The sequence below is a fragment of the Sphaeramia orbicularis genome, chromosome 10 (assembly GCF_902148855.1).
Source record: "Sphaeramia orbicularis chromosome 10, fSphaOr1.1, whole genome shotgun sequence".
NCBI lineage: Eukaryota > Metazoa > Chordata > Actinopteri > Kurtiformes > Apogonidae > Sphaeramia > Sphaeramia orbicularis.
The window spans coordinates 5021268-5048326 of NC_043966.1; the positions used below are offsets into that span (position 1 = coordinate 5021268).

The 27059-nt window shown below is 42.2% G+C and overlaps 1 protein-coding gene across 1 annotated transcript in view; it reads left to right on the forward strand.

Annotated features, from left to right (window-relative positions):
* fat2 (FAT atypical cadherin 2) overlaps nucleotides 1-22852 on the forward strand; it is a 119514-nt gene extending 96662 nt beyond the window's left edge. The window contains exons 24-29 of the mRNA XM_030145411.1: nucleotides 3876-4326; nucleotides 9043-9196; nucleotides 12915-13002; nucleotides 13106-13254; nucleotides 15174-15454; nucleotides 20574-22852. Coding sequence (XP_030001271.1) covers nucleotides 3876-4326; nucleotides 9043-9196; nucleotides 12915-13002; nucleotides 13106-13254; nucleotides 15174-15454; nucleotides 20574-21097 — 1647 coding nt within the window. The 3' untranslated portion in view covers nucleotides 21098-22852. The remainder of the gene's footprint in view (nucleotides 1-3875; nucleotides 4327-9042; nucleotides 9197-12914; nucleotides 13003-13105; nucleotides 13255-15173; nucleotides 15455-20573) is intronic.
* The last annotated feature ends 4207 nt before the right edge of the window (nucleotides 22853-27059 follow it).

A 27059-nucleotide genomic window follows, 5' to 3' on the forward strand; every position in this document is an offset into this window, starting at 1 on the left:
TGAGTGACACCAGGAGGAGAGGTGGAGGGAGGGGCTTAATCCGAGAGGTTTACGTTCACCTTCACTGATACTAGACAGAAACATCCAACTGAGATAAGACAGAAGACAAACAGGACAGGAAAAAAATGGATTGAAGGTCGGTGGATGGATGGATGGATGGATGGATGGATGGATGGATGGGTGGGTGGGTGGGTGGAAGGGTGGATGGGTGGGTAGCATGTTGGCCTTTTCCTTCCAACACATGGTGAGAGGAGCAGTGAGTTCCTGCAGAAACTGTGGAAGTATGAACAGGATGGAGGCGCCATGTGAACGTCTTCTGTTGTATTAAAGCAGACGCTGAGGGAATAATGAAGCGTTGTTTTACTGGAGGAACATGAATAATTCTGTTAGCAGACACAAAAGGACGACTGGAAATGCCACGTGACCACTCCCCTTGTGGGCTTTTCTCATCGCCGTGACATTCGTGTGCACTCGGGCAGAATATTCAATTAATTTGATTGTGGAAAACTTCAAACGCCTCGTTCAGCTTCTCCTGGAGGTTCCTCCTCCTGGGTTTGGGATCTCCACTCGTCTCCGTTCATTGTGTGGAGAAATATCTTCAAAAGGAATCTGCGAACGTGGTCATCGCAGAAGTCCCCCACCTGGTTTTTGTAAAGACTTCAGAGAAATTTGGTGGAGATAAAAGCCTGTTGGTGGATCTGTCCCCTCAGGACGTGGACTCCTTAGAACCCTCATCAGGATTCAGCGTCCGCACCGTCACATTCCAACACGCTGCTGTTTACTGACGCTAATTCACGCATCTTTACTCTGAGTCGTCACCTTTGAAATGGAAATAGACGCCGCTGGAGCGGAACGTCAAAGATGACGAGTCTGTGAGCGGACGAGGGACGACACCTCCGCCGGAGATCGGAGACCGTCCCCTTTAACCCCAGACCTGGATCAGAGACCGCCCCCTTTAACCCCAGACCTGGATCAGAGACCGCCCCCTTTAACCCCAGACCTGGATTAGAGACCGCCCCCTTTAACCCCAGGCCTGGATCAGAGACTGTCCCCTTTAACCCCAGACCTGGATTAGAGACCACCCCCTTTAACCCCAGGCCTGGATCAGAGACTGTCCCCTTTAACCCCAGGCCTGGATCAGAGACCACCCCCTTTAACCCCAGGCCTGGATCAGAGACTGTCCCCTTTAACCCCAGGCCTGGATCAGAGACCACCCCCTTTAACCCCAGACCTGTTTCAGTGTTTGACAGATGGCCTTGGACACAGACACAGGTTGGATCTGGAGAAAAGAAAGAACAGGTTTCAACAAACCAACACCTGGAGATAAAGTCAGCTGGAAACTGAACTTCATGAACCAACTCCAGTATGTGAACGTCCACAGGTGGAAGTCCAACGTAGACTGGGGTTTGTCTCAGCACTTGGACAATGTTTTTAGGTCTATTGTGAGCACAGATGTTTTCCAAAACAGACATATATACATATATATATATACACACACACACATACACACACACACACACATACACACACGTACACACACACACAATAGAGGAGGTAAATGTCTGTTTTATCCTGAACTGGTTGAGAACATTTGTTGAATCTATCTGAAGTTGTTTTTGCTATTTTTTTTCTCCAAACAAAAAATAATGTGAAAATCTCAAAGACATAGATCTTTCTTGCAGGACACCCTCTGTTTTAGTCCAATATTTCAGGTGTGGTTGGATGAAACTCCAGACTTCCTTCACATTCTACATGTGATTTTCCATCTAAAGAACCTTGTGTGTTTGTGCTTCTAAAGGCTTTGTTCAGATCTGATCTGATCTGGTCTGATCTGATCTCCTTCTTCTCCTCCTTTTTGTTCGTCCATGTGTCGGTTGTTTTTCTGATCCGGTGTCACGGCTGCTCTCGTCTGTCGGTGTCTTTTCTCCGTGTGCTGGACTCCGTGGCGTCTTTAACATGTAAATGTATGCATAGCCTCCATCTCCATTTGTACGCTGTGCATATAAACACATCTCCTGTGGATCAACGCAGTCTCACGTCGCCTTGTTTTATTATGTACGATCACGTTAAGTGAATCCTTCCAACAGCGCGGTGCCGTTCTGCCTCTACCTGTGCACAAGCAGAACGCCGTCGACACATGGTTGTGTTGAACTGTGCTCTGTGTCGTACAGGATGCTGCTGCTGCCGTCGTCGTGTCCCGGTGGAGTTGGTGTTGACACGGCGGCTCATACCGTTAAAGCCTCAGTGCATCAAACTGCTGTTTCTGCTCAAATATCTCCATAAAACACAGCACAAGTCGCACACAGTCATGGAAAATAGATGAAAAGATGAGCCCCGGATATCTGCACCATCCCACGTGTTCCACTACTGGAGCTTCAGCAGCTTCACAGGACGAACCTGGTCTTTGATACGTGAGGAACATTACTGGTCGATGGATCCGACAGCGTGGATGAAAAGAAACGATGGAAAACGGTCGTATGAGTCGATATGAAAACATGATGTGGCTTCAGTCCAACTGGTTTATTCAAGTTTAAGTCAGGACCTGAAATCATCCTGAAATGATAGAATAGAATAGAATAGAATAGAATAGAATAGAATAGAATAGAATAGAATAGAATAGAATAGAATAGAATATTTATCCCCATAATATCTCGACAAGCTAATGTTAAAGAAAGCAGACAGATATTTAATATTCATTAGTTTTTTCTGACCATTAAAATCTTCAAGGGTTAAAGGTGGACATTTGGGTCTTTAAGGGTTAAAGGTGGACGTTTGGGTCTAATATACATGTAACTGTCATCCTTGTCCCTTGGTCGTCACAGCCTGAATCAGCAGAAACTGAACCAGACTGAAGGTGATGAGAGCAGGTGGTGTTTTAGCTCCACTTCCAACAGAAGAAGGAGAAGCTCATTGTCTTGTGAGCAATTAGAAAAGTGGGAGCGGAGGAGAACGTCTGAATAATTCATCACAGCTGATACTCGGCAGTTTACAAGATACACACTGCATGTGTTTATGAAAGAGGTCAGATATGGAGAGGCCTCGGTTACATCAAGAAAACATGAAGCGATAAAAGGTGCAGAAAGAGCTGAGGCCTGGTAGTTTGAGGAAACGCTGACGCAGCAGCAGCGGTGGTGGAGGCGGTGGTGCACGAGGCTGATGTTGATGAATGCGAATAAAGAGGAACTCTGTGGAGGAAACAACGGCAACATGAGACGAAGAAGCACAAACAGCAGAGAAACACACCAACCAATAAAAAAACACACACCAACCACTAACAAACACACACACACCAACCACTAAAAAAAAAAACACCAACCAGTAAAAAACAAAAATACCAACCAATGCTGCAGCGTTTCGAAAAGTCTGGAAAACCTGGAAAGGATACAGGTCCAGCTCCAGAACCAAACAGGTTTATACAGAGTTCCTACAGGTTTCTGAAAGTTAAATGCCAGACTCATAGTGAGTAAAGCTCATAGTGAGCTGAACTGGAACAGCTGAAAACAGACTCTACAGTCCACACAGATTTAATGTGTGTCAGCTGATGTGATGCAGGAGAGTGGGAACGTAGTTAATGAAAAGAGCTTCTACAGCCTCTGTAAACAAGTGGTGATGGTGGTGACCCCGTTGTGACCTGCTGGTGACCCGTGGTGACCCCTGTGGTGACCTGCTGGTGACCCATGGTGACCTGGTGATGACCCATGGTGACCCCTGTGGTGACCTGGTGGTGACCCGTGGTGACCTGGTGATGACCCATGGTGACCCCGTGGTGACCTGGTGGTGACCCGTGGTGACCCTCATGGTAACCCTGGTGGTGACCCCTGCGGTGACCTCTGTGGTGACCTCGGTATGACCTTGTGTTTCCGTTTCCTCCTCAGCTGACCGGCGCTGAGCTCCAGTTCTGGTTCCGTTGTGGTGACTCCGGTCCCGGTTCCGTCCTGATGCGGTCCGAGTCTCTATCTGACGGCGTCTGGCACCGGGTTCATCTGGAGGTCAACTCCTCGGTGGTGACACTGACCCTGGACCAGGAGCGCCCAGCGTCCACCGTCCTCTCTGAGCCGTGTCGGATGATGCGTTCCCACGGCGCCCTGCTGTTCGCCGCCATGAGCCCAGACCCCGCCCCCAACACCCATGGGACCCCACCCAGTTTTGCTGGCTGCATGGAGGCCCTGGAGCTCAATGGAGAGCCAATCAGCGTCTCTGATGTGGGGGAATGGGCGGGGCCGGGCAGCAGGCGGGTGTTCGGGGTGTATCAGTGCTGTGGAGGCGGAGCCTGTACCAGGAACACCTGCATGAACGGAGGCACCTGTGAGGAGGACGCCAGCGGAGGTGAGGCCACACACTGGTCACGTGACCGGCTTTGGATCAATAATATCTGTAGGATTCAAAAAAAGTTACAGATCAGTTATGACAGTTATTGAATATTTTTGGTATTTTTACCTCCGCCAAGGAGGTTATGTTTTTGCCAGGGTTTGTTTGTTTGTCTGTTTGTTTGTTTGTTTGTTTGTTTGTTTGTTTGTTTGTTTGTCTGTCTGTCCGTTAGTGTGCAACATAACTCAAAAAGTTATGGACAGATTTGGATGAAATTTTCAGGGTTTGTTGGAAATGGGATAAGGAAGAAATGATTAAATTTTGGTGGTGATCGGGGGTGGGGGGGCCCACGGGGGGGCCCATTTCCAACAAACCCTGAAAATTACATCAAAATTTGTCCATAACTTTTTGAGTTATGTTGCACACTAACGGACAGACAAACAAACAAACAAACAAACCCTGGCAAAAACATAACCTCCTTGGCGTGGGGGGGCCCACAGGGGGGGGCCACTGATCAGCCTTGGCGGAGGTCTGCGCTCTCCGAGTGCTTCTAGTTTGTTTATGGATCAAGTTGATGAAATAGAAAAAAAATGTAAAAAAGTTCAAACCAGTTGTATAAACACATGTTGACATTATTACAGTGCAGATGATGAGCAGTAGGTTAAAGGAGCTCTGTGGGCGGGTACCAGAGGCTCTGTGGGCAGGTACTAGAGGCTCTGTGGGCGGGTACCAGAGGCTCTGTGGGCGGGTACTAGAAGCTCTGTGGGCGGGTACCAGAGGCTCTGTGTGCGGGTACCAGAGGCTCTGTGGGTGGGTACCAGAGGCTCTGTGGGCGGGTACCAGAGGCTCTATGGGCGGGTACTAGAGGCTCTGTGGGTGGGTACCAGAGGTTCTGTGGGCGGGTACTAGAGGCTCTATGGGCGGGTACTAGAGGCTCTGTGGGTGGGTACCAGAGGTTCTGTGGGCGGGTACTAGAGGCTCTGTGGGTGGGTACCAGAGGCTCTGTGGGCAGGTACCAGAGGCTCTGTGGGCGGGTACCAGAGGCTCTGTGGGCGGGTACCAGAGGCTCTGTGGGCGGGTACCAGAGGGTTAAACATAGTGACTCAGCACCGTTTATAAGGACGATCATTAAAACCTGTTTCTATTTTTCACATATTATAATAATAATACTTTTTTATAGGCGCCTTTCTTGGCACTCGAGGACACCGTCCAGTAAAACAGGAGAGTATAAAACAGAGTCAAAAATAAAGGTTAAAAATTGGGCAGTGCAGTGGACTCTATGCACAGCCCCACTACTTCCTGAACTTCAGGCGGGTCCTTTATTTCCTCTTTCATTATTGGACACACTGATTAATCCAGGTGTGTCTGCTACTTCTTGTTGTGACTACTGATTAATTAGGCACACCTGGATTAATCAGTGTGTCCAATAATGAAAGACAAGAAAATAACGGAGCCACCTGAAGTTCAGGAAGTTGTGGTGCTGTGCATAGAGCCCATAGTGGTCACATAGAGAAAGCGGTCCTAAACAGATGGGTTTAGTTTGGATAATAGATGAACAGATGGAAACAAAACCAACTCATGGACAAAAATGGTTCTGATGCAAATGTGTGTGAATGAAGGACAATGAAGTCAATTAGTGAAACGAAGCACAAACAGCACAGACGACAACAATAACGGGTTTCGCGAACAATAGGACAGAGAGGAATCGCAACAACATCATTAACTGTTGGACAAACCCAGACTGAAGGCCATTCAATTCAACAATAAAACCACAGAAGAAGAAAAACATTAAAGACTTTAAACCCAGAACAGAAGAACATGTTCAACAGGTTCAGTTCTTGAAGGAAACATGAACATGTGGATCAAACCAAGTGGACTTTAAACATAGAAGGACATGAATGAAACACAGACTAAACCTGTGGAGGAGATTCACATGAAGAAGAAGCAGAAACCCACCATGAAGCATCAGGTTCAGACCCTCAGAGCTCCAACGGAACCACACTTTTACTAATGCATGGAACACTCTGTATTGGTTAGCTGTTAGCCTGTTAGCTTAGCTGTTAGCCTGTTAGCATACTAACACTTGAGCTCTTGTTGTTGTTTTTTTTCCCACCCTTATTTTCATGCACGTTTCTGCTAAACTCGACTCCAGACGTAGAAGGAAGTGACGCGTATGAGTCGTCAGCTCCAGCAGAACCCAGAGTTAGGGCTGCTCGATTATAGAAAAAAAATAATCACGATTATTTTAGCAATAATTGAAATCACGATTATTAAAAACGATTATTTGTTAACCTTAAAGTTGTTTATTTTTTTCTTGCAAAACAATGTAAGATATACTCTTTAAATATAAATAAAGCTTTTAACCATTAAAACAAAGTATGTTCACTTTTGTACGAAACAAAAAAATCTTTGAATGCAAATAAGTGTACTGTAAATTCAAGTATGTTTCCTTTTGTAAACAAATAGTGCACTGGAATTAAACTGCTCTAGACTTGCCATAGAACTGGAGCAATAAAAAAAAACTCACGTAAAGTGCAAATTATAAATTCAAGTATGTTCAATGTAGTATGAAACATAATAAATTCAGTGACGTGCCGTGAGGTTTCAGTTAGGTTAATACAGGAGTTGCAGCGTAAAGAGATTCGGAGACTGAAGATTGCATTGTGGACGAAGTTGTAGACAGAGTTTTTTTTTATGTTTTAGTTTTTCATAAGATTATGATAAAGGTCGCGGTGGTTAAACTTTAGATGGTTAAAAAGGTTTGCTGTGTTACCGATCGGTGCGGACACAACTACGAAACACTTTTTGCACGTAATGGGTTTTTGCTCTTCATCAAACCCAAAGTGGTTCTATACAATTAATTTTGACTTGCCTTTTTTGTTTACCAAGCACTTCTGCTGCGATTCTCCTGCTATTTTTCCAGACCGCCAGGTACAACTTTCCTCTTTGGGTGGACCTGCCGGCTAGCTGGCAGCAGTAGCTTAGAGGGGGGTGGGGCAGAGCAGCTCATGGTAGCTTGCGTGCAAAATTAATAATCGTTTTTTCTCGATTACATAATTTTTGTAATCGTTGCGTGTAATAATCGAAATCGTAATTGAATTTCGATTAATTGCACAGCCCTACCCAGAGTACAAAGAAAAGCTCCAAAGTGCTGTGGATTCACCTCTGTCTGAACTCAGAGCCCCGGTGGTCGCACTGACAGGCATCTTCATCGACCCGTACACGTGTCTTTGTTTTGAGTCCAATCCTCTTCAGCGCTCGGCTCTTTACACCACTTACGACCAGTTGAAGCTCATGGTTAATGGAACGAAAGCATCTGTGTTTGTCTGAACACAGAAGACAGAAGCATCTGTGACAGATGTTTGTATGGAACGTCTGCAGCTGCATTTATTCTATATGTGGATCAAACACAGAAACACAGCAGCGCCTCCAAACAGCCGATACAGGTCCAAACAGCCGATACCGGTCCAGACAGCCGATACCGGTCCAGACAGCCAATACCGGTCCAAACAGCCGATACCGGTCCAGACAGCCGATACCGGTCCAGACAGCCGATACCGGTCCAAACAGCCGATACCGGGCCAGACAGCCGATACCGGGCCAGACAGCCGATACCGGGCCAAACAGCCGATACCAGGCCAAATAAACACATCACAACAAACACCATCAGTTTATAGGAACATGTTTATATCAGTTAATACAATATTTTTCATATTTATAATTCTACATCATAATCCACCACATAAACGGGTAAATATAAACCCATATAAATACTGTTTACAATCTGACATCATTTATAATTATATACAACCTTTTTTTGTCATTTTAAACTTTGTGTGATTATTTTAATTATATTTTTATAAACCTCTAAATCAGGGGTCTCAAACTCATTTTAGTCCAGGGGCCACATTCAGCTAAATTTGATCAGAAGTGGGCCAGACCAGTAAAATAATAGCATAACAACCTATAAGCAATGACAACTCAGAATTTTTGTCTTTCTTTTAGTGCAAAAAAATCCCCATTAAATGATGAAAATACTTACTTTTATAAACTATCCAAACAAAACAGTTGTGAATAACCTGGAAAAAACAGAAATTTCTTAGGAGAAATCAGTGCAATTTTAACAATATTCTGCCTCAACTTATCATTTCTACATGTGCATTATGGATCGGATCTACAAAGACACTAAACTCAGAAGATTGTTAAAATTGTGCTGAATTTTCTTTAGACATTTCAGGTTGCTCATATTTGTTCAGATTATTCACATTTTATTGTTACAGGATAGTTTATAAATGTAAATAATTTCATAAGTTAATGTTATTTTTTGCAATAAAACAAATACAAAAATATGAAGTTGTCATTATTATCACATCAAACCAAGAGGAAAATATGGAGTTATTATTTTTTGCAGGTTCTTCTGCTGTTATTTTACTATAGCTCATATTGGTCTGTATGTGGAACCTGAACTAAAATAAGTTCCACAGCCTTGACTGGGGGACTTCTGCACTTTGCAAATTCCTCTCAGGGGCCGGATTAGAACCTTTGAGACCCCTGCTCTAAATGATGTCAGTTAATATATACATGGATTCCTCATGTACATGTATATTTTTTCCAGATTGACCTTCTGTTGACCTCTGACCCCTGACCCTCCGACCTTCTGACCCCTGACCTTCTTACCTCTGACCTTCTGACTGACCCTCTGACCTTTTCCTGTGTACCTGTTTCCTGTTGCAGAGCCACGGTGCCGCTGTTCCGGACTCTTCCACGGCGTCCGCTGTGAACTGACCGATAACCCGTGTGCGTCTCATCCGTGTACGTTGGGTCGGGTGTGCGTCCCCAAAGCCCAGGGCTACCTGTGCAACTGCACCGAGGACGACGCCCACACCAGGTAAACACGCACACGCATCGTCACCTGGCAACCGGCTCAGAGGTCAGAGGCCGACACCGAGGTCTGAAAGAACCAAGAAAACTAAAAGAAAACATAGACCTGGGGTTTCAACAAACATGATCAAAGCAGAGGTTAGAAAGAAAAAAGACGAATAATACAACACGAGATAAAAAAAACAAGTATAAATGTTGACAAAAAGATGAAAGTTACAGATTCACAGACAGAAGAATCATCAAAACCAAGAAAAGAAGAAAATCAGATGCTGAAGATGTTAATCCTGGATTTGTCCGACAGAAAAGTTATAAATATTCAGTAAAAAAACTCAGAGGAAACTTTGTGAAGAAAAGAAAAGATTTTCTATTTGAAAAAAAACTGCAATTAATGAAAAAACTGTGGAATTATGTGAAATAACTTTAATTTAGAATAAAAAACAAAAACAATTACAATAAATAAATAAGTTGTAATAAGTTTATTATATAAGTATAGTCTCTGAAAAAATGGCATAAAACCTGAGAATCAGAGAAAATAGAATGGAATGACAATAAATGTAGAAAATGAGATTATAGTATAAAAAAAAACAAATCCATGTGTTTATTCTATAGATTATGATCATAAATGTTGAAGAAAATATGTCTAAGAATAAAGTCCATATATTTATGATCTGATGTAATAGGAACGTTTTCACCACAGCTTTATGAAGGTTTGACTTTAAAGGGTTCAGATATGAAATTATACAGATCAGACCAACTGTATATATGATCAAAGTAAACCTATTAATAATAAATATATTTAACTAAACACACTTTTATCATATATACAGATCAGACCAACTGTATATATGATCAAAGTAAATATCTTAACCTCCTAAGACCAGCTAAGTACAAGCTTTTTTGTTTTTAAGTGCCTGTATTCGAAACATCATGATGCAGTTTTTTCAGATGCAGTTTTTAAATTTTTTATGGAATGTCCTTTGTGGTGGACAGTTTTCTTTTCTTTTCTTTTCTTTTCTTTTCTTTTCTTTTCTTTTCTTTTCTTTTCTTTTCTTTTCTTTTCTTTTCTTTATTTTTTTGTATGAAGTTGTGAAACTCTTGTCCACAAACGTGGACAGTGGGTCTTAAGAGTTTAATAATCAATATATTTGTCTACATTTACAGTCAAAGGGTTTTAACCTGGACACGCCGTCCACAAACTCCTGATCCAACACACACAGATTAACATTAACACAAAGACAGCAGCTGCTTTGGGCTTGGATTTGGATTTTTGTCCTGTTTTTGTCTCTTTTTTTGTCCTGTTCTTTTTCTGTTTTTGTCTTTTTTGTCCCGTTTGTCCTTTTTTTGTTCTGTTTTTATCTTTTTTTTACTCCTGTTTTTGTCTTTTTTTTGTCCTTTTTTCGTTTGTATTTATCTATTTTAGTCCTTTTTTTTGTCTGGTTTTGTCTTATTTTGTCCTGTTTTTGTCTATTTTTTTGTCCTGTTTTTGTCTTTTTTTGTCCTGTTTTTGTCTTTTTTTTCTCCTGTTTTTGTCTTTTTTTGTCCTGTTTTTGTCTATTTTTTTGTCCTGTTTTTGTCTTTTTTTGTCCTGTTCTTGTCTTTTTTTTCTCCTGTTTTTGTCTTTTTTTGTCCTTTTTTTGTCTGGTTTTGTTTTCTGTTGTCCTGTTTTTGTCTATTTTTTTTGTCCTGTTTTTTGTCTTTTTTTGTCTGTTTTTGTATTTTTTTTTTCATCTTTATGAATGTCTTTCCAAACCAGACTGTCATCGTTGGTCTGATCTGTATTTTTCACTGCTGTATTTATTGTTAGTGAGTGGTGGTTTTCTGTTGGACTAACCAGGTCCAGCAGGTCCTGCAGGTCCTGTGGGTCCTGTGGGTTCTGGGTTGTTCCGTATAGAACTCATCAGTCAAGTGTAACCTTGACTCGTGGGCCAAAGCGCCGCCACCGCCTCATTAGTCACCGCTGTCACAACAAACAAACGCTTCCCTTTAGTCCCAGCTGAACCCCCCACCCCCATCCCCCAACGTCTGGAAAGCAGTCCTGGACTTGAACCCAGAACCTCAGGATCAGACCGGACCAGACAGAGTCCTGGTCCCAGGATCAGGAGTCTGACCTGAGGTTTTAAAACAGCCTGTTTTATTAATGGAATTAGAATCAGAATCCATAAATCTGAACCAATGAGTCCGTTTCCATGACGATATAAACCCAATAACTGTAACAATCAGCTGTGATGCGTTCACAGTCACTTCGTAAATAGCATCATCCTTAAACTCTGGTTTAGACATTTCAGTCCATTATTGGATTTAAGTCAGAATTCAGACCTAGTGACATACAGGGGTTGGACAAAATAATGGAAACACCTTCACCTCAAGATGATAATGCCCCAATCCATACAGCTAGAATTGTTAAAGAATGGCATGAGGAACATTCTAATGAAGTTGAGCATCTCGTATGGCCGGCACAGTCCCCAGACCTCAACATTATTGAGCATTTATGGTCAGTTTTAGAGATTCAAGTAAGACGTCGATTTCCACCGCCATCATCTCTAAAAGAGTTGGAGGGTATTCTAACTGAAGAATGGCTTCAAATTCCTTTGGAAACAATTCACAAGTTGTATGAATCAATACCTCGGAGAATTGAGGCTGTAATTGCAAAAGGCGGACCTACACCATATTAAATTATATTTTGTTGATTTTTTGAGGTGTTTCCATTATTTTGTCCAACCCCTGTAGAACCTTCCTGTTCTTGTCATCTATGTTCTGTTTTCTGTCATTTCATCATTTTTCAGATGGAACTGAACTAAATAAAGCAGATGAACCTGGAAAACTGCATTAGACTGTTTACATGATCAATAATCATCAGATATTGATCAGAGGATCAGTGTAAAGGGGGTCAGTGTGATCCGGGTCCATCTGTAGACCTCCATCTGAACCTGCATAAAACCATGGAGTCTAAGACGGTGCCCTGAGGGATCCCATTATCAATACAATCAAACACAGACTTGGGATCAGTAATCATCTGATACCTCCACTGATCAGATATGAACGTGGATGTAAACGGGTCAATAATGACTTTGTTTCACTGTTTGATGAAGAGTTTAATGAGATCAATGACAGCACTTTGAACATGAGCTCAGTCACATTTTAACCTTCCTCTTCCTCCTCTCCCTCCTCCTCCTCCTCTTCCTCCTCCTCTTCCTCTTTTCCCTCCTCCTCTTCTAACTCCTCTTCTTCTTCCTCCCCCTCTCCCTCCTCTTCCTCCTCTCCGTCCTCCTCTTCCTCCTCTCCCTCCTCCTCTTCCTCCTCCTCCTCTCCCTCCTCCTCTTCCTCCTCTCCCTCTTCCTTTTCCTCCTCTCCCTCCTCCTCCTCCTCTTCCTCCTCCTCCTCTCCCTCCTTCTCACCCCCCCTCCTCCTCCCCTCCTCCTCTTCCTCCTCTCCCTCTTCCTTTTCCTCCTCTCCCTCCTCCTCCTCCTCTTCCTCCTCTCCCTCCTCCTTCTCTTCCTCCCCCTCCTCTTCCTCCTCTCCCTCCTCCTCCTCCCCCTCCTCCTCCTTTTCCTCCTCTCCCTCCTCCTCCTCCTTCTCCTCTCCCCTCCTCCTCCTCTTCCTCCTCTCCCTCCTCCTCCTCCCTCCTCCTCCTCTCCTCCCCTCCTCCTCCTCTTCCTCCTCTCCCTCCTCCCCTCCTTCTTCTCCTCCCCCTCCTCCCCCTCCTCCTCCCCCTCCTCCTCCTCCAGGTGTCATGGTTGTTCACCGAACTCGTGTCCTGACAGTTTCGACTGTAAAGTTTCTGATGGTTCCATCCACTGTGACCCTCTGCCTGTGGTCAGTTCATATTTCACTTCTTTAATATATTTAACTTATTGCTCATCTTGAACCCTTGTGCGTCCCGGTCTGCCGCTTCATTCGTCTGTTCCTTCTCCTTCAGGTCCGTCCTTCTGTCGGTTTCATGGAGATCCTGGAGATCAGCGTCAGCGTGGTGGGGCTGCTCTTCTTAGTCGCCATCTTTGTTTGTGTTCGTAAACGTTACGTTCAACATAAGAAGAAGAAGCCGATGTGTGTCCAGGACTCCAACGGGTAAGACTATTCTGCATGTTTTCCATCATTTTCCACATTTTCATCTTGTTTTCAGTGGATTTTCATCTCATTTAAACCCTTTTCATTTCATGTTCATCTTTTTTTTCATCTTTTTCTGTTTTTTTTCTCGACATGTTCTCATCATCATAATTTTTTCGTTTTTCGTTCCTTTATCTAGTTTTCATCTCATTTTCATATTTTTTCAAATTTTTTCACGTTTTTCTCTTTTTCTCGTCCTGGTTTTATTGGTTTTCTTTCATTTTCCTTTTTTGTCCCTGTTTTCATCTCATTTTAACCGTTTTCATTTTATTTTTACCTTTTTCATTCCGTGTTTGTCCCATTTTAAATTTTCATTTTTCATGTTTTTTCGTACCATTTTCATCCTGTTTTCACTCATTTGTGTCGTGTTGTTTGTTCCAACATAAACAGTCTGTCCGTATGTCTGCGTTTTCCTTTAAAGACATAACTGACTAAATCTGTGTTTTAATCAGGCGTTTATTTCTGCTGTGGTTTGATGTGAAGGTTCAAACTGGGTCTGTTCATTGTTTCACGGACAGTTTGTGTTTTTGGGGTAAATCTGATCAAACCTCCAGGTCAAAGTCCGTCCTCGTCCATTATGCGTCTCAGTCTAAACAGCAGCTTTGCTTCATTGTGTTATTGTGTTTCCTCTGAACAGGTGAGGGGAAACAAACGCAGCAGAATCCCACCACATTTTGCTGCTGAATCAATTGTAAAAGTGTCAAGTTGTTCAGGGACGTCAGCGGAAAAAACAAACGTGAAAATGCATCATCATCAGTTTCAGTTTTATGGACGTTCTTCTGCGCAGACGTCCTCGTTCACCTGATGAATCTACACGGTCCGTGTTTTCACGCCCGGGAACGTCGGAGGTTTTTACGTTTCGCAGTAAAACCTGGAAACACACGTTGACATTTATCATCTACGTCACAACCGACTGAACCTCAGCGTCTGTCAGATCACAAACACAACATCTGAGAAGACGAAGATGAGTTAATGCACGTAGACGTCGATAAAACCACGTTAAAAACAGACAAATCTGAGACGAAAAGTTCAAACATGATTCAAATGATCTTTAAAAAACACAGATTTAATTCAGTAGAACAGTAAAACAGTCATTTGAAGCTGAAGTTCATCTATTAAAAATCTAAATAAATTCACCTCATTTAGTCATTTTCATCTGATTTGATCTGATTTTAAATTTGTCTTCATCTTATTTTCATCGGCGTTTTCTCTTTTTTTATCATGTTTTTATCTAACTTTTGCCTTTTTTTTTCTTGTTTTTATCTCATTGTCTATTGTTTCATTTTCTTCTCATTTTCATTGTTTTTGTCTCATTTTTATCTTCTTTCTTTCTCACTTTTATCTTATTTTGTTCCTTTTTGTTTAATGAATCATTTTCTGAACAGAATTGGAGCAGAAACAGTTTTTCCTGTTTTTCTAAACCCTATTTCTGTGGATATAAATGTGGCTCCAGTGTCTTTTTAATGTCATTAATGTGTCCTTTGACCTCAGTTTCATCAGAACAGGGTTCATTAACAAACAGTGTTTGGTCACAACGCTGTGAAGTTATTCAGAGGTTTTTCCCGTTTTTGTCTGTGGTTTTTTTTTTCATTCCATTTTCTGTTTCCATCTCGTCTCGTTTGAACCGTTTTCATTCTGTGTTCGTCTTTTTCTTGTACATTAAAGTTTGATGAGGACGTTTGATCAAACACGCGTTTAATGAACAGGATGTAGATGTGAGTGAAACACTGGAGGAATTCTGAAAATACACATGAATTATAAAGAAAGCGTCCATAAATGGTAAAAGGTCATTATTGGACAGTTTTAGACTCTGCTGGTTCAGATTAAATGTGTGGGACGTGCGTTCTCGTCTTCACTGTTTTTTGTTTTTCTTTTTTTAGTTATTTTCAGCCCAGTTTGGCCAAAAGCCTGAAGGCCGACGCCCACGACCTCAACCCCATTGAGATGAGCTCGCTGGTCGACCCCGCCTCCAACGACCTGGACCACACCCCCTTCCGGTCCCTCCGCCCCCGCAGCCAGATCGGCTCCGGAGGGGGGGGGGCCTCGTCCAAGCCCACGGGGCCCGTGGTCTGCAGCGTGGCCCCCAACCTTCCGACCAGACCCCCGTCCTGCTCCGACAACGATTCCATCAGGAAGAACCAGTGGGACATGGACTACGAAGGTGAGACACCTGAGGGACAGACAGGACAAAGACACGGACGGACGGACGCTCAGGGTTATTTATGTCAGGAAAATAAAACTCCACCCAAACAGATGAGCAGCTGAACCAGGAGAACAACAGGAAACCCAGTCAGTTGGATCAGAACAGGTTCCACTCAGAACCAGACCAGTAGTCCTAGAACTAGTGCGCTGACCCGTGGAGAACCCGGGTTCTAGATGTGGGGGTTTGATGCAGACTGTGGGGAAAAGATGGGAGCGTTCGTTTTATAAGTACTGACAGAAAAACAGTTTGGTTTAGTTCAGGATGTTTAGTATGTTATTATTGGACATATGAGAGTTGATGGTTCTATTCCCCCTCCTGATCCAACATCCACCAAGGGGGGGGGTTCAGATACACAAATATACAAATACACAGATATACAAATATACAAATACACAAATATACAAAGACACAAATACAAAAATATACAAATACACAAATATACAAAGACACAAACATATACAAATACACAAATATACAGTTATACAAATACACAAATATACAAATACACAAATACAAAAATATACAAATACACAAATATACAAAGACACAAATACAAAAATATACAAATATACAAATACACAAATATACAAATACACAGTTATACAAATACACAAATGTACAAATACACAATTATACAAATATACAGATACACAAATATACAAATATACAGTACAAATATACAAATACACAAATATACAGATATACAAATATACAAATACACAATTATACAAATACACAAATATACAGATATACAAATACACAAATATACAAATACACAAATGTACAAATATACAGTACAAATATACAAATACGGTTCTGTCTTCAACAGCCCATTAGATGAAATTAGACGGTTTTCTGGATAAATCAGTCAAACCCAGTGTTTCTTTAATCCCAGTTTTTATTTTAAACCCAGTGTTAGTTTTAAACCCAGTGTTAGTTTTAAACCCAGTGTTAGTTTTAAACCCAGTGTTACAGAGCTGTCTTTCTCTTCCATTAAATCCAATCAAACTCGTCGGTGAATCCATCTTAACTCTGAATCGTTTCATCCAAAGCGTCCATTCAAGGTCATGGTAAACACCTATTAAATAGTGTTGGCCCGGTGCATCATGGGAAGTGCGGGGCGTCCGTGGAGTCATCTGTCAACACGCGACGTTGATTAAACTCAGAAGATGAAACATTCGTCCCATGATTCTTCCGAGTCGTGTCTTTGTCTGATGATTGTTTCTCACTGAGGCGTCGACTCCATGAAGAATGAGTCCAGAGCATTTCCATCCACTGCACTTTACACAACCTCCACCTCCTCTTCATCCTCTTCATCATTGTCCTCTTCATCCTCCTCTTTCGATCATCTTTTCTCTGGCTGTTTTTTCTGTCGTCTTTTCTCTGATTGGCTGTTTTTTCTGTCTCATCTCTGATTGGCTGTTTTTTCTGTCTTATCTCTGATTGGCTGTTTTTCTGTCTTATCTCTGATTGGCTGTTTTTTTCTGTCTTATCTCTGATTGGCTGTTTTTTCCGTCTTATCTCTGATTGGCTGTTTTTTCTGTCTTATCTCTGATTGGCTGTTTTTTCTGTCTTATCTCTGATTGGCTGTTTTTTCTGTCTTATCTCTGATTGGCTGTTTTTTCAGTCTTATCTCTGATTGGCTGTTTTTTCAGTCTTATCTCTGGCTGTTTTTTCTGTCTTATCTCTGATTGGCTGTTTTTTTCTGTCTTATCTCTGATTGGCTGTTTTTTCCGTCTTATCTCTGATTGGCTGTTTTTTCTGTCTTATCTCTGGCTGTTTTTTCTGTCTTATCTCTGATTGGCTGTTTTTTTCTGTCTTATCTCTGATTGGCTGTTTTTTCCGTCTTATCTCTGATTGGCTGTTTTTTCTGTCTTATCTCTGATTGGCTGTTTTTTCTGTCTTATCTCTGATTGGCTGTTTTTTCTGTCTTATCTCTGATTGGCTGTTTTTTCAGTCTTATCTCTGATTGGCTGTTTTTTCAGTCTTATCTCTGATTTGCTGTTTTTTCAGTCTTATCTCTGATTGGCTGTTTTTTCTGTCTTATCCCTGATTGGCTGTTTTTTCTGTTATCTCTGATTGGCTGTTTTTTCTGTCTTATCCCTGATTGGTTGTTTTTTCAGTCTTATCCCTGATTGGCTGTTTTTTCTGTTATCTCTGATTTGCTGTTTTTTCAGTCTTATCTCTGATTGGCTGTTTTTTCAGTCTTATCTCTGATTTGCTGTTTTTTCAGTCTTATCTCTGATTGGCTGTTTTTTTCTGTCTTATCTCTGATTGGCTGTTTTTTCTGTCTTATCTCTGATTGGCTGTTTTTTCTGTCTTATCCCTGATTGGCTGTTTTTTCAGTCTTATCTCTGATTGGCTGTTTTTTCTGTCTTATCTCTGATTGGCTGTTTTTTCTGTCTTATCCCTGATTGGTTGTTTTTTCAGTCTTATCTCTGATTGGCTGTTTTTTCTGTCTTATCTCTGACTGGCTGTTTTTTCTGTATTTCCCATCAATCAAACCCGGCGGTGTCTCATGCGTCGTGTCCCCTCGTGGACTCCGTTGTGTCTGGGCTGCTCAGGTGTCCGTCATGTCATCGTTCCCCAGACGACGGCGTCCTGACAGGTCATCCATCTCCTCGACCTTTATCGTGTGAATAAAGGACGCGTTGTCGTTGTCATGCTCTGGTTCCAGCGTCGGCGTCTGGAATAAACCTTAAACCTCTTGAGCTGATTCTGTCAGTGAATGCACCACGATACGTTCAGGAACTGCATCAGTCACCTCCAATCAGAGCTCTGTCATGGAGCCATTCAGGCCCCCAGTGCATGATGGGAAACTGAGAACAGAACAGGAAAGACTGAAGATGAATCCATCAAAACCAACGACAGATGCAGAAAAACGAGATACAATGAGTCACATGTCGAGTAGAAAAGAGTCATTTAATGTTAAGTGAGTTTAAAGGATGATGAAGAAACCAGACGTTTAATTAGAATCATATGAAAACGAGAAAAACACAAAAACTAACACATGGAAACTCAGCTGATTAGCTCTGATGTCGATGTTTAATGTAATGGAAGACGCAAATTAAAAAAAAAAAAAAAAAAAACTAGAAATGGGATTAAAATGGAAAACGACAAAAAACTTAAAAGAAAAACAACGTAATGGCGTGATAAAAAAAAGAAAAAAAAGAAGAATGTAAAAATGTAACAAGATTAAAACAATGTAATGTGTGTAATCTGATCCACAGAAACTGAAATGGATCCAGTTTCACTGAAACATGTTGGTTCTGTGTCGGTGAAATGCTAACGTCTGTCCTCAGTGTCGTTGCTAACGTCTGTCCTCAGTGTCGTTGCTAACGTCTGTCCTCAGTGTCATTGCCAACGTCTGTCCTCAGTGTCGTTGCTAACGTCTGTCTTCAGTGTCGTTGCTAACGTCTGTCCTCAGTGTCATTGCTAACGTCTGTCCTCAGTGTCGTTGCTAACGTCTGTCCTCTGTCCTCAGTGTCGTTGCTAACGTCTGTCCTCAGTGTCGTTGCTAACGTCTGTCCTCTGTCCTCAGTGTCGTTGCTAACGTCTGTCCTCAGTGTCGTTGCTAACGTCTGTCCTCTGTCCTCAGTGTCGTTGCTAACCTCTGTCCTCAGTGTCATTGCTAACGTCTGTCCTCAGTGTCGTTGCTAACGTCTGTCCTCAGTGTCGTTGCTAACGTCTGTCCTCTGTCCTCAGTGTCGTTGCTAACGTCTGTCCTCAGTGTCGTTGCTAACCTCTGTCCTCAGTGTCGTTGCTAACATCTGTCCTCAGTGTCGTTGCTAACGTCTGTCCTCAGTGTCATTGCTAACGTCTGTCCTCAGTGTCGTTGCTAACGTCTGTCCTCTGTCCTCAGTGTCGTTGCTAACGTCTGTCCTCAGTGTCATTGCCAACGTCTGTCCTCAGTGTCGTTGCTAACGTCTGTCCTCAGTGTCATTGCTAACGTCTGTCCTCAGTGTCGTTGCTAACGTCTGTCCTCTGTCCTCAGTGTCGTTGCTAACGTCTGTCCTCAGTGTCGTTGCTAACGTCTGTCCTCTGTCCTCAGTGTCGTTGCTAACCTCTGTCCTCAGTGTCGTTGCTAACGTCTGTCCTCAGTGTCGTTGCAAACGTCTGTCCTCTGTCCTCAGTGTCGTTGCTAACGTCTGTCCTCAGTGTCGTTGCTAACGTCTGTCCTCTGTCCTCAGTGTCGTTGCTAACGTCTGTCCTCAGTGTCGTTGCTAACGTCTGTCCTCTGTCCTCAGTGTCGTTGCTAACCTCTGTCCTCAGTGTCGTTGCTAACGTCTGTCCTCAGTGTCGTTGCAAACGTCTGTCCTCTGTCCTCAGTGTCGTTGCAAACGTCTGTCCTCTGTCCTCAGTGTCGTTGCAAACGTCTGTCCTCTGTCCTCAGTGTCGTTGCAAACGTCTGTCCTCTGTCCTCAGTGTCGTTGCTAACGTCTGTCCTCTGTCCTCAGTGTCGTTGCTAACGTCTGTCCTCTGTCCTCAGTGTCGTTGCTAACGTCTGTCCTCTGTCCTCAGTGTCGTTGCTAACGTCTGTCCTCAGTGTCGTTGCTAACGTCTGTCCTCTGTCCTCAGTGTTGTTGCTAACCTCTGTCCTCAGTGTCGTTGCTAACGTCTGTCCTCAGTGTCGTTGCTAACGTCTGTCCTCAGTGTCGTTGCTAACGTCTGTCCTCTGTCCTCAGTGTCGTTGCTAATGTCTGTCCTCAGTGTCGTTGCTAACGTCTGTCCTCTGTCCTCAGTGTCGTTGCTAACGTCTGTCCTCAGTGTCGTTGCTAACGTCTGTCCTCAGTGTCGTTGCTAACGTCTGTCCTCTGTCCTCAGTGTCGTTGCTAACGTCTGTTCTCAGTGTCGTTGCTAACGTCTGTCCTCTGTCCTCAGTGTCGTTGCTAACGTCTGTCCTCAGTGTCGTTGCTAACGTCTGTCCTCTGTCCTCAGTGTCGTTGCTAACGTCTGTCCTCAGTGTCGTTGCTAACGTCTGTCCTCAGTGTCGTTGCTAACGTCTGTCCTCTGTCCTCAGTGTCGTTGCTAACGTCTGTCCTCAGTGTCGTTGCTAACGTCTGTCCTCTGTCCTCAGTGTACCCGGCTGACCCGGACTACTACGGCCGTCCGTCTGTCCAGGAGTTCCCCCAGTTCGACATCGTGGAGGACACCTACTCCACGTCCACCATGGACTCTCGCAGGAACTCGCGGTTCGGCGGGTTCCCGTTCCCTCTGGACCGCTGCGACCGCCGCGCCCCGCTGCCGCCCTGTTACAGTAACCAGAACCTGGACGACTTCCTGGGTCCGGACGGGCTGCCGTTGCCTAGCGCCCAGTGTCCCAACGAGTACACGGCCATCAGCTACTACCCGACGGCGCACACCCGCAGCCTGGACAACGTGTCGGCCGGATACAAGCGGCTGAGCATGCGCCTCAGCGTGGCCATGCCCTCCTACGCAGAGCAGCCCAGTCCGCCGCCGCCGCCACCGCCGGGCCACGGCCAGAACCAGAACCCGGCCCAGCCTCAGACCAGAACCGGGGGGGCGCCGAACCCCCGCAGCTTCGACGGGTCCAGTATGGTGGAGAGTGACTACGGCAGCTGTGAGGAGGTGATGTTCTGAAGAGTCCAGGTCCTGCACGGTCCACGGGTTTGGGTTCTGAACCAACAATCAAACTCTAACTCAGATGAGTCGGGTCCATTCGGGACCTGGTTCTGAAGTTCAAAAGTTCAGCTGAGGATCAAGAAATCAGTATTAAGTCCACGTCCGATAGATGTGACAGAACCTGCTCCTCAGGAGAAGAAGCTGCACTGACGGTGTGTATGAGTGAATGAGTGAGTCCAACGAACCCCAGAACCAGAACCAGAACTTTAACACAGCTGCGGCTCCTCAGACGGATCCAGATGGTGAACATTTGGGTTCTTTCTCCACGTGTTGCCCTAAATATTTCAGGATTAATTCCTCCTGAGAACATCTGAGAGTCCGATTTAATCCACGACACAGAAGAGTCGTTCTGTCCTCATGACCTTCACCAATGTTCAGACAGAACCAGTAGAACCACCAGAACCACTAGAACCACCAGCACCATTAGAACCACCAGAACCATTAGAACCACCAGAACCAGTAGAACTGCTAGAACCACTAGAGCCAGTAGAACCAGTGATGGACAAATGAACCGGTCTGTGTTCTATGACAATCTGTTAAAGATTGAAAAATGTTCGTATTCACATTCAGACAAACTTTGGTTTAAATTCATCTGATCTGAAAACACTGTAGAGCCAGGATCTCAGAGGTTCTCGGTGTCTCTGATGGTTCTCGATCCCTCAGAGGTTTTCTGTATCTTGGAGGTTCTTGGTCCCTCAGAGGTTCTCGGTAACTCTGATGGTTCTTGGTCCCTCAGAGGTTCTGGGTAACTCTGATGGTTCTCCTCTAACCTGGTTCAATAATCTTTGGTTCTGGTTCTGTTTGCGCCGGGTTCTTCTAATCTGACTCAGTAAAATCCGTCTCGTCTGTTGATACCGTTGTAGTTTTATGGCAGACCATTGGCGGTTGTGGTGGTTCTGGTGGGTTCTGGTGGGTTCTGGTTGGTTCTGGTGCGGGTGCAGACGGACCTTAAAGGCATCAGCGCCTCCGTTACCATGGTGACCGTAGTTGAAGGGGCTGGACCCTCAACAGTAGATCGGACCCATCAGGTCCAGTGTCGTCGTGAAGTCCACGTGTTCTTCGTGTATTTGTGTGGATTCTGTTTGAACTCCGACAGTGTTTTTATCGGTTTGTTTCCGACCTCGACTTCAAAGGGAAACTGAACGGCGCCGAAGACCCTCCTGGGCGTCCGATGTAAATGGACCGGACCCCGGTGCCGGTCCGACGTGTTGTGGCTGGAGCCGGCTGTGCAGTATTGTGTGTGTTTTAAAGTGAATGTGTTCTGCTGTCTGTGTGTTGATGTTCCTTCAGATGAACTTTGACCCTTAAACGTCCACAAACGTTGCACTTCATTCACAGCTGACTTTAGTTGAATTAGTTTAGCTCTGGTGGAACCGGTTCAGTCGGACCAGAACCTAAAGAACACGTCAACAAACATTAAATGGAAACATGTGACCAGTTTGGATCCAAACTCTCGTCCTCAGACATGATTATTATGGTCTGTAGATGTTCATCCTGTTCTGTTGTACATAGTGTGAGTGAAAACCTGCAGATACTGAATGTACCTGAACGCATCGTTGGTTTATATTCATTTCATTCATAAAGTTTATTTTTGTATCAATATTTTACTGTCGTTTTTCTGTGAAAGATTTTACTAAGAATTGTTCGTTAATCATGTGTTTTTCAGTATTGTAAAGAAAATATAAATAAAGATATTATCTTGTATGAGCTGATCATAAATGTCCGACCTTTGTGTTTGACTCATGTCCAACAGTCGATGATCAGGATTTAATTCAGTAATGACTGTAAGTATCAGACGAACGCACGTATACATACATATGATAAAATTAAACAACTGAAATACTATAATAAAACTAAAATGAACAGGAAATACTATGAGAAAATGGGACTCGAGAAACCATCACAACTTTAATTCCAATACTACGATGACGATCACGTCAGTTCAGACTCAAAACTGATAGAAGTCGCATTTAATATAAAATATGAACCAACGCACAAAAAATAAGATTTGACCCAAAAAGCTGAACTGCATTAGACCTGATGTGAACGGAGGTCAAATTGGGAAGTCATACTAGTCTTACGAAAAACGCATTTTTTGAACATGTTAGTCACCCTCTGAAAATAGTTTTTAATCAACCTGAAACACTTGAGGGAGTGTTTATTACGATCTCAGGAACATCTTAAATCACAATTTAGACATTTTTGAAATCATGTCCGAAATGGTCATTTTCAGAAGTAATACTAAAGCCTTGCAAAAAATGAATTTTTGGACCACGTTAGCAAGGTTATTATCGTTAACGAAAATGAACGAAATGACGAAAACTAAAATTGAAAAAACATTTTCGTTAACTGAAATTAATAAAAACTCTAATTAAAAGAAAAAAACGATAACTAACTGAAACTGTATTGTGAGCTTACAAAACTAACTAAAACGTATAAAAATTATGGATACAATTCCCTTCGTTTTCGTCTTTGTCAATGTCGGATTGATATGAAATTAATTTATTTCACTTCAGCAGTTTGAGCTGGTGACACCATACGACACTTCACAGTCTGTCATGTCTGGTCATTTGTGGTTTCCAGTCGTCTTCTGGTCCCCACTCTACCTGGAACATACAGACTAAAGCTGGGACACAGCAGCACAGTCCTGTCTGGGGTTTACTGTAGTGATGAGTGGGGTCGTTTTTTTTTTTTTTGGCGTACCGTGTGTGTGCGTGAGTGACAGAGACAGAGCAGAGCTAAAGGACAGAGTCAGTGTTGAACTAGCATCCAGGTTAAAACTGGAGAGTTTATCACCATGAAAAGGCCTTCCAAGCCCTGAACTGCACAGTTTAGAAGAGGAGAAAAGAGGAGGAGGAAAACTAATCCAATTACAGAGGTATGGAACCTGTTAGAATGTTAAAAAACGTTTGATGTTACTAGCTACAGCTAGCTGAACTGAACTGAAGCAAAGTTGGATAATAATGGAACTGGAGATGATTAAGAGATGAGAGATCTGCTAAGGTGTGGTTTACTGATGAGGAACTGGGTTATATATGTTTATAAGTGGTTTATATATGTTTCTGTCTGCTTTAACTGCTGGTTAGCTGGTTTATAATAGGTTCCTATCTGCTTTAACTGCTGGTTAGCTGGTTTATATATGTTTCTATCTGCTTTAACTGCTGGCTGCTTTGTGCATCTCTTCTCATGCTTTGCACATCTTCGCATTGTTTCACGTAAGTGACGTTGTGTATGGATTGCACCCCCCCTCAACCTGCTATAGGGAATTTATACATTGTACGGTACATTGTGTCTCTGCTCAGTCCATGAGCCGCCCTAACCCGACCCCCAAATAAAGTGTCCAGGGTAACACATATCCACGCCTCACTAATTTCTTTGAATAGGATGATGAGGAAGATAAAATATATGAAATAACTAAAACTAATACTAAAACTAAACTAAACTAAACTAAAACTAAGCATTCAGAAAAAAAACGATAACTAATAAAAACTAACAAACCAGCTCTAAAAACTAATTAAAACTAATTGAATAAGAGAAAAAAAAGTCAAAACTAATTAAAACTAAACTATAATTAAAAATCCAAAACTATTATAACCTTGCATGTTAGTCACCCGCTGAAAACAATTTTATATCTGAAACACTTGAGGGAGTGTTTATTACGATCTGAGGAACATCCTAAGTCACAATTTAGACATATTTGAAATAATGTCGGACAAGGTCATTTTCGGAAGTCATACTATAGTCTTACGAAAAACGCGTTTTTTGAACATGTTAGTCACCCTCTGAAAAATTTTTTTAATCAACCTGGAACACGTCAGGGAGTGTTTATTACGATCTCAGGAAATTCCTAAATCACAATTTTAGACATATTTGAAATCATGTCCACAAGGTCATTTTTGGACAGTCATACTATAGTCTTACGAAAACGCGTTTTTGGACGATGTTACGTCACCCTCATGAAAATTTTTGTATAACCAACCTGAAAAACATCAGGGAGTGTTTATTACGATCTCAGGAACATCCTAAATTAAAGTTTAGACATATCTGAACAATTCATGTCCGAAATGGGTCATTTTTCGGAAGTCATACTATAGCCTTGCGAAAAATGAATTTTGGACGATGTTAGTCACCCCCTGAAAAATTTTTTAATCAACATGAACCCTTGAGGGAGTGTTTATTACGATCTCAGGAAACATCTAAATCACAAATTTAGACCTTTTTGAAATCATGTCCGAACTGGTCATTTTCCAGAAGTAATACTATAGCCTTGCGAAAAATAAATTTTTGGCACGATGTTAGTCACCGCCTGAAATAGTTATTAATCAAACCCAAAACACTTCAGGGATGTGTTTCTTACGATCTCAGGAACATCCTAATAATATTTAGACATTTGAAATCATGTCCGAAAAGGTCATTTTGGAAGTCATACTATAGCCTTGCGAAAAATAATTTTTGGACGATGTTAGTCACCTCCTGAAAATAGTTTTAAATCAACCCAAACACTTGAGGGAGTGTTTCTTACGATCTCAGGAACATCCTAAATCAATATTTAGACTATTTGAAATCATGTCCGAAAAGGTCATTTTGGAAGTCATACTATAGTCTTACGAAAAGCACGTTTTTTGTGACGATGCTTAGTCACCCTCTGAAAAGTTTTTTTAATCAACCTGAAAAACATTCAGGGAGTTTTTATTACGATCTCAGGAACATCCTAAATCACAATTTAGACATATTTGAAATCATGTACGACAAGGTCATTTTTCGGAAGTCATACTATAGTCTTACGAAAAAGCTTTTTTTGAACATGTTAGTCACCCCCTGAAAATTTAGTTTTATCAACGTGAAACACTTGAGGGAGTGTTTAGTACGATCTCAGGAAACTCCTAAATCACAATTTAGACATTTTTGAAATCATGTCCGAAATAGTCATTTTTGGAAGTCATACTTTAGCCTTACGAAAAACGTGTTTTTTTTAACATGGTAGTCACACCCTCAAAAAATTTTTTAATCAACCTGAAACAAATCAGGGAGTGTTTCTTACGATCTCAGGAACATCCTAAATCAATATTTAGACATATTTGAAATCATGTCCAAAAAGGTCATTTTTGGAAGTCATACTATAGTCTGACGAAAAACGTGTTTTTGGACGATGTTAGTCACCCCCTTAAAATAGTTTTAAATCAACCTGAAACACGTCAGGGAGTCTTTATTACGATCTCAGGAACATCCTAAATCAATATTTAGACATATTTGAAATCATGTCCGAAATAGTCATTTTTGGAAGTCATACGTTAGCCTTACGAAAAACGCGTTTTTTGAACATGTTAGTCACCCCCTCAAAAATTTTTTTAATCAACCTGAAAAACGTCAGGGAGTGTTTATTACGATCTCAGAAAGATCTTAAATCACAATTTAAACATATTTTATATCATGTCCGAAATTGTAATTTTCGGAAGTCATACTTGCGAAAAATGAATTTTTGGACGATGTTAGTCACCCGCTGAAAATAGTTTTAAATAAATCTGAAATACTTGAGGGGGTGTTTTTTACGATCTCAGGAACATCCTAAATCACAATTTGGACATTTTTGAAATCTTGTCCGAAATAGTCATTTTTGGAAGTCATACTTTAGCCTTACGAAAAACGCGTTTTTTGAACATGTTAGTAACCCCCTGAAAAATTTTCTTAATCAACATGAAACACTTTAGAGAGTGTTTATTACGATCTCAGGAACATCTAAAATCACAATTTAGACATTTTTGAAATCATGTCCGAAATGGTCATTTTCGGAAGTAATACTATATCCTTGCGAAAAATAAATTTTTGGACGATGTTAGTCACCTCCTGAAAATAGTTTTAAATCAACCCGAAACACTTGAGGGAGTGTTTATTACAATCTCAGGAACATCCGAAATCAATA